General features: G+C 32.6%; 1 protein-coding gene across 2 annotated transcripts in view; it reads left to right on the top strand.

The window, feature by feature from the left end:
• LOC150104917 (ATPase SWSAP1-like) overlaps nucleotides 1–1,397 on the top strand; it is a 125,850-nt gene extending 124,453 nt beyond the window's left edge. Inside the window, exon 5 of one of the 2 annotated variants that reach the window (XM_090396051.1) lies at nucleotides 529–1,397. In XM_090396051.1, coding sequence (XP_090252177.1) covers nucleotides 529–763 — 235 coding nt within the window. In that variant the 3' untranslated portion in view covers nucleotides 764–1,397. The remainder of the gene's footprint in view (nucleotides 1–528) is intronic. The other variant, XM_090396052.1, reaches the window with a different exon arrangement.
• Nucleotides 1,398–8,623: the final 7,226 nt, after the last annotated feature.

The following is an 8,623-nucleotide window of genomic DNA, read 5'->3' on the forward strand; positions in this document are numbered from 1 at the left end:
CTCTCTCAGTGGTATGCAAAATATAATTGCTCGTGTCAGTATTTTTTTCTTCTATTCTTGATTCAGAAAGTCCAAGAATATTCCAATTTATTTTCTCCAGTGCCTTATACAGCTCTTTTTTTTCTTTTTCTTTCAAAGTTCTGATGTAAGTACAAATGAATGTTTAATTTCTTTATCATGGTGTTCTTCTCAGATGAATTATCCAGAAAGAACCTCCCACTTGGGTTTGAATCAATTCTATCATTAGGCTTATAAAAATTATGTTTGCTTAATTAAAATATTTGTTCTGTTTGGAAATCTGATAATAAGAATTAAATAAAAAGATTCAATCTTCCACAATTTCTTAGTCATCAATGAATGATCAAACACTTCATGTTTTTTTTTAATTTAGATAAAAACTTTATTCATTTTTTTGTATCATTTTATATATATATATATATATATGCTATCCTCCCTTTCACTTCAATACCCCTAGATAAATAAAAAGCTGTTATACATGTATATTTTTGTATTGTTTATTTTGCATAGGCAACAGACTTGCATTTTATTGGTGGCGGCACTGGAGTGTAAGCAAGATGGTTCCTACTTCAACCTATGTAAACAGTTTTTTCCCTATGTTTGGCAGATTAATCCTTCAGACTGCACATCTGAAGATCGTAGTTACTTCTTGACTTGTTTAAATAAGCCTTCATTTCGAATTTATTTTTATTTTAAGAAAGAGCAGATTTTTCTTGATAAAGTAACAAAACTTAAGTACTCTTGAATTTAAAGTTGTAATATTTGTATGTAAGCTAAAACTCTTCAAGTAAAATAAAACCAAGTGTTTTTTAAATGACCTCTAAAAAAAAGCAAAGGATATTTATTCAACAGAATTAAAGTAATCTTATATAGTTTATATAGTAAGTTTACTTAACAAAATTTGACTGCACTTCTGAAGAAATAAGTAGGACTTTCTTTTACCATTTACTTTAGGCTGGTCCAATGGCAAGTGGCTCAACGTTTGATGAACACAATTTTAATGATTACTGGACAGTTAATTTTATCTTCATGGCTTCTATATCTGGTTTGATAACCAGAAGGAAAAACTCCCAACTCCATGTGAGACCAGTTGATTCACCTTTAGCTAAAAAAGCTCTCTATAAATGTGCAGTTTAGAAAAAAAAAAAAAAAAAACATAAAATTAAAAGAATGGTAATATAAACTAATAAACAATCATTTGTCCTCAGGGATAGAATCCATACTTGAAACAAAAAAAAAAGAGAGAGAGAGACAGGACAGGACAGGCAACTTGTAATGAAACATGAAATATTCAAAATGTATAGCAATTAATGAGACTGAAAAAAAAAAAGATTTATTTCATGATGGTGTTGTAAAAATAAAGACTGCATTATTTTTGTTCTTCCTGTTCTAGAGAGACAATATCAGTATTGTGTTAAGATAGTATTTAGAGCCCAAAATAAAATTTACTGTGGAAGTCAAAAATGATGGTACAATTTTGTAACTGTTTTCTCATTATAAGATGCTATTCTGAAATATGCTTCATACAGAAAGCTTATGTGTGATGAAACTTAAACATATAAGATACCTTATTTCTAAATGAAAAGATATAGATGAAAAGTTATGTATTTTATTTTATTTTTTTATTTTATTTATTTTTTTTGTTATTAGAACACAAACAAAAGATTGCAAAACCTATAGCACATCAGTGACATGTTGGGGAAGGAGAGCAGGAAGAAAGAAAGAAGGATTTTTTTTCCTGTGTTTCTTGAACATCTGAAGGTTATAATCTTTAGGACGACAGAGTGAAGGAGGCTGTTCCAAGGAACAGAGGTAAATGAAATGAAAGAGAAGGAGGAGAAGTTGGTCCAGTAAGTTTGATATTGGACATTTAATGAATCTTGACCAGCAGTTGCATGTGTTTTTAGTCTTGGAAGAAAGTAAAGGAATGATGGCATTCAGTTCAGTAGAACACTGACCATAAAAATATCTATGGTCATAAAAATATAGAGACAGGCATAAACAGAATGTTGAGAAAGTGATTCTATAAGCTGCTACACATAATATCACTTAAGAGTAGCTTAAAGGACAAAAGCCAAATAACTGGAATGAGACCTCCACATCACCATTAAGGAATGTGCAGAACTGACTAGGGTTTCTAACCTAATGTCCAGTCTTCACCTTTATATGATACACCCATTAGCGGGTATCTGCTGGGTAATGAACAAATGAGGATGGTCTAGCAATTTGGGCGAACCAAATTGTACTGTCTCTCTCTCTATTGGCTTAAACTACAAATACATATTGATGGTACAACATGACAAGATTTCATGCTAGCTGATGGTGCCCAGTTAAACTGTTTTCATCAGGGAACCAGGGCAAATAGTGAAAATTCAGCTACTTGGAAAAACTCTAACCCAAATTAGAAGACGAATAAATGCAACATCAGAAGAGGTGAAGGCAGAAATCTTCAATATAAGGAGTATTAATTGAAAGGAAATCAAACTTGAAAAAGAACTGGAAAGTACCGCATGGATGTTATTTGCATTACTGAGACAAAGAAGAGAAAAACAGGTGAGATCTTACTCAATAATAAATATATTATGTTATATTCATGCAATAATGATGAAGAAAAGGAAGGAGTCATTAGAGTAGGCAACTAACATAAAGAAAATGGAAAAAGTGGTCCTTATTGAAGATTTAAACAGAAGTAGGAAATTAATCCAAATAAGCATATTGGGCAAATTTGGAGAATGGAGCAAAGCTAATAATAACAATTAGCATCTGCTGAATTTCATCAAGATACAGACTAGTCATTGCTAACACTATGATCCAACATAAAAATGGACACAAGTTCACATGGAGAGAGAGGATGCAAGAAATAAGAAAAGCCTCATTGATTATGTCATTGTTGATAGTGATATCAACATTTTTCTTTCTTTCTTCTTTTCAGCTATTTTCTGCCCACTGCTGGACGAAGGCCTCCTCCAGTTCTTTCCACCTTTCTCTGTTCTTGGCAATGGTTGACCAATTTTCTCCAACAAAATTTTGACAATTCATCACTCCACCTTCATTTAGGACATCCTCAGTCCCGTTTCCCTTCTTTAGGAATCCAGTTCATTAGTATGGTGGGCCATCACTCATCTTCTCTTCTGGACAGATGTCTAGCCCATTTCCATTTTAGTCGCTTGTGGTGAAAAATGATGTCAGTGATGCAAGTCTGGCTTCTTATCCAGGTGTTTCGCTTCTTATCTTTTAATGTGATGCCTAGCATCAACCTCTCCATTTTTCTTTGAGTTGTTGTTGTTAATTTATTTGCCAGTGCTTTTGTTAGCGACCAAGTTTCACAATCATATGAGATGACTGGAAGTATACATTGGTTAAATGTCTTCCTTTTTAAACAGAGTGGGACATCATTGTTTTGAAAAATGCTTTTCAATTTTCTGAATGCACTCCAGGCAAGTTGAACTCTCTATTTATTTCCTTTTGAAGTCCACAGTTCAGATCAATGAGATGACCTAAGTATGTATATGAAGAGACTCTTTCCAAGAAATCGTTTTCTATTATTATGTTTTTTGGTGTTACAAAATGATTAAACATGATTTTACTTTTTTCTCTGTTTATCTTTACACCGACTTTTCTGCTTTCATGATATAGGTCTTCTATCACTATATTAAGGTCTTCTGGAGTGTTTGCAAAAATTATGATATCATCTGCATATCTTAGGTGTGTTAAGTTTCTGTTATTAATTTTTATACCAAGGTTTGTCCAGTTTATATTATTAAAGATTTCTTGAAGGACTGCTGTAAAGATTTTGGGTGATAGAGAGTCTCCTTGTCGGACACCTTTTTCAATTGATATATTATTGCTACTCGTGTGAAGTTGGATTGTTGCTGTTGCAGTGAGGTATATTGCCTGGAGGAGGTCCATATATTCTCCAGGAACTCCCTGATTCTGGAGTGCTTTGATTATTGTATTAGTTTTGATGGAATCAAATGCTTTTTCATAATCAATGAAGGCTAAACAGAGAAGCAATTGGTTTTCTTCTGCTTTTTCTATTATTTGTTTTACTGCATGAATATGATCAATTGTGTTAAAGCCTTTATGGAATACCGCTTGTTCTACTTTGTGATTTGAGTCTAGAAGAGGTGTTAACCTGTTTGTTATTACTTTTGTGAGAATTTTGTACAGATTAGAGAGAATACTAATTGGTCTATAGTTCTTTACTTCTTCTTTGTCCCCTTTTTTAAAATAACGGTATCAGGGTAGCATTTTTCCAATTTTCTGTATCTTCCCCTCTTCTAGGCATAGATTTAAAAGTTTGTGACATGGTGAATTATATTGTTTCCTCCCCATTTAATTAATTTTATGTGAATTAGGTCTTCACGAGGACATTTTCCATTTTTCATTTGTTTTAATGCTTGTTTTATTTCATCTGAAGTGTTCATTTTAGAAATTATGGACTTTACAATCGTGTTATAAATAATTCTTTTAATATCCCAACGTTTCGATCTTCATATTAAGATCATCATCTGGAGCATATATAAATATACAGGACAAGCTAAGTTACATTAAATACAGTAAGCTAGAGAAACAATGAATTGATCACAAGTTATTCTACTGGCATGATCTCTAGTGAAAAAAAAATAAAAAATAAATAATTATTTATAAACTACATCAAGCTAAATTCTATTTCTGATAACATGAATAAACATTCTTTCTTACAGATAGTTTTCTTTTAGTAACAATGATGTCCTACTTTTAGCATTACAACATCATTCCGAATTGCATCAAGCTTAAGAGAAAATTCACCTCAACAAAGGCGCAACGAATATACCACCGCATGGAGAAAGTGCTACTAAGAGAACAAATCCAAGCTACCAGAAAGAACTTAGCCGTTACTCAAAACCAGTTACAAAAAGAAAAATCAGAACTTTCAAGCTACTTAAACACAGATATCTGGATGATCCTGGAAAAGATTACGGACAACACGACGAACCATATCCTCCAAACGAAGAAAGAAAACCTAGTTTCCAAATTTCAAAGACTAAAAGATCGACAAAACCAGCTGCCCTATTCAAATTTCTCCACAGGGAATGATAACAATCAATCAGAAAAAAGAAACAACAGGACCCACCTGTTGTTTCTTGTTCTGATTGATTGTTATTGCCCACAGGTAACAGTAACATAGTTAACCTATCCGACCATGCTTTAAACAAAGACGAACTATCAGTATTAAATAAAGGGCTAAATTTTGCCGTGGCACCCAAGTCGATAAACAAACTTGAATTTATTTGTAACATAGAAAAAGGCTTAAGATTCATCCCAAACAACATAGCAGACAAAATACGTTTTAACAAAACACGAATTAACAGCAGTAAAATCATTAAAGTCAAATCTGAATATCGTAATAACTAGAGCTGATAAAGGAAGTGCCACCGTTATTTTAAACTGAACCACTTATGTAGAAAAAATGAATCTGCTAGTCTCGGACAATAACACATACCAACTCGTTAACTACAACCCAACCAATAGAATAAAATAGAAAACAGAGAAAATACTTAAGTCAATTACCACATGGCCCGAAGATACGGTCAAAAAACTATTTCTGCACTATGCTCATTTCCCCAAGAATTTATGGGCTACCGAAAATTCATAAAGAAAACACACCACTCCGGCCTATAGTGGATGGGATCGATAGCCCGAATTATCACTTAGCCAAAAAATTAGCGGCAACACTCAAGGAGTTGGTAGGTCATTCCCCCTCCTATATCAAAAACACACAACACTTCATAATCATCATCCAAAACATTACATTAGAAAAAGATGATTTATTAGTCAGTTTTGACCTCTCTGCTCTCTTCACGAATGTCCCAATCAATGACACAATCCTTCTTTTACAGAACAAATTCCTCCAGATATCACAGCACTCTTTGCACATGTATTGCGCTTGGGTTCTTTTGTATGGCAAAATGCTTTCTACCTACAAAAAGAAGGCACAGCCATTAGCTCGCCATTATACCCCCCTATTGCTAACTTTTATATGGAACATTTTGAGCAACTTGCTTTTTGGTTCCTCTCCTTTAAAACCCAAAGTCTTCACGATCTGGTCCCATGGCTGCCAGACGCTAGACACATTCTTTAGCCACCGAAACAAACAACACAAATGCATACAGTTCACAATTGAGATTGAAAAACATAACACACTTCCATTTCTAGATACACTTGTGACACGTAATTTTTCCTTCACTGTTTACCAGAAACCGACACATACTGGCCAATACATACACATAAACTCCTACCACCACCCAACACAAAAATTAGGTGTCATTAATACTCTAAAAAACAGGGGCTCTGAAGATCTGCTCCAGTAAACAGGCACTGAAAGACAAATTTAAAGTTATCAGCAATACTTTTCAAAAAAATGGGTACAGCCAAAACACTATCAACAAAATTCTCTACAAGATAAAACAAAGACAAACCAGACGACAATAAAACTATAACCATTCCTTACATTAAAGGGACATCAGATAAAATAAACAGCAGAATACTACAAAAATACAACGTCAAAGCTACCTTTAAACCTCCTGCAAAATTAAAAAGCTTACTCAACTTATCCAAAGATCCACTCCCTCCGCTGGCCCACCCTGGAGTAAACTGTATTTATTGCACTTGTAACATGCCATATATAGGAGAAACAGGACACACAATTCCTATCAGACAAAAAGAACATAAACGACACATCAAATATAATAATTATGGTGAAGCTGGCCTTTCGGATAATGCTCTGAACACCTTACATAGAATTGACTGGAAAAGCACTAGTTTTCTACATCACACCAAAACATGGTATGAATGCAAATTTAAGGAAGCCTGTGAGATTATTACCAACCACCCCAATCTGAACAATAATGATGATCTAAAAATCCCAAACATATGGAAGGCATATATTCGACCCACGGAATCTTCCTCTCTAAGAGCAACTATAAACAGGACTGTAGAAAATCCAGGACCCTAAATCAAAAATAACAATTGGAATGCTAAAAGCAGGACATCATTGTTACTAAAAGAAAACTATATGTAAGAAAGAATGTTTATTCATGTTATCAGAAATAGAATTTAGCTTGATGTAGTTTATAAATAATTATTTATTTTTTATTTTTTTTTCACTAGAGATCATGCCAGTAGAATAACTTGTGATCAATTCATTGTTTTTTTAGCTTACTGTATGTAATCTAACTTAGCTTGGCCTGTATATTTATATATGCTCCAGATGATGATCTTAATATGAAGATCGAAACATTGGGATATTAAAAGAGTTATTTATAACACGGTTGTAAAGTCCATAATTTCTAAAATGAATATTGATCACCATGTAACACTAAAAGAAAAGGTTAATCTGAAGTGAATGGGGGATGAATTCCATATGCGATGGAGAAGAGTTATTTATATTCGATTTATCTATTGAAGGATCACTATAGAGTTCTTTATAAAATTCTTCTAGCCTGCTTAGGATTTGTTCTTGGTTCCTTGTTGTAGTTCCATTCTTATCTTTTATTGCAATTATTTGACTTTTGGCAACTGATAAATGTTTTCTTAGTATTTTCATATTTTTATTGTTTTCAATTGTTTCTTTTATTTTTTTTAGTGTTATAAGATCTTATTTCATTTCTCATCTTTTTCCTTATTGTTTTGCATAGTTCTGCATATTCTATTTTAGAAATTAAGTTTTTTTCTCGCTTCATATTTCACCTCTTTTTTAGTAGTTGGAAGGTTTCCTCTGAAAGTTTATAGTCTTTTTGTTGTTTTTGAATTCATTGCCTGCTGAGATTATTACTTCCATTAGGTTTTTACTTATTTTATTTATGTTTTCTTCTTCAAATATATTAAGTCTCGTTTTTGATTGAGTTTTTCTTCGTAATCCTTCTTCTTGTTTTTGATAGTTTTAAGTCAAAACTTCTGATTTTTTGTTGTTTAGCCATTTTATTTTTTCCAATTTGGGGTTTATTTTAAATTTGGCTCTGACCAGTCTGTGGTCACTTCCTGTTTTTACTTGATTTAGTACTGAGGTATCTTGAACTATTTCTTTATTATTACACAGTATATAATCTATTTCATTTGTTATTTCTCCATTTGGACTTCTCCATGTCCATTTTCTTTTGAGAGGGCTTTCTTAAAAAATGTATTCATAATATAAAGCTTGTTACTGATAGAGAATTCTGTAAGAGCCATTCCAGAGTTGCTGCTTGTACCATATATGTATGGTTCTATTGTATTTATTTAGTGAATGGAATGACCTACTTTGGCATTAAAATCGTCCATTACTATATTAAAGTTTTGATTGCTGTTTCTTTTTTTTATCTAGAGTGTGCTGCAGTGAGTCATAAAATGCTTCTATCTCTTCATCAGTGTGGGATGAGGTGGGAGCATATATTTGGATGATCCTGATTTTAAGTTTAGAGGTTAAGTGTAATTTCTATTATTCTTTCATCTGTATAATTAAATTCTTCTATAAGGTGTGTAATTGTTTTCTTAATTAGAAATCCCACTCTATATTGTCCTTTAGTTTTTCCCTAATAGTATAAGTAGTCTCCATTTTTTAGTTTTATTAAATGTTCATCCTGCC

Source organism: Typopeltis vanoorti, chromosome 7 (assembly GCF_054136105.1).
Source record: "Typopeltis vanoorti isolate ZY-2024b chromosome 7, IOZ_Tvanoo_1.0, whole genome shotgun sequence".
In the NCBI taxonomy this organism is placed as follows: Eukaryota; Metazoa; Arthropoda; class Arachnida; order Uropygi; family Thelyphonidae; genus Typopeltis; species Typopeltis vanoorti.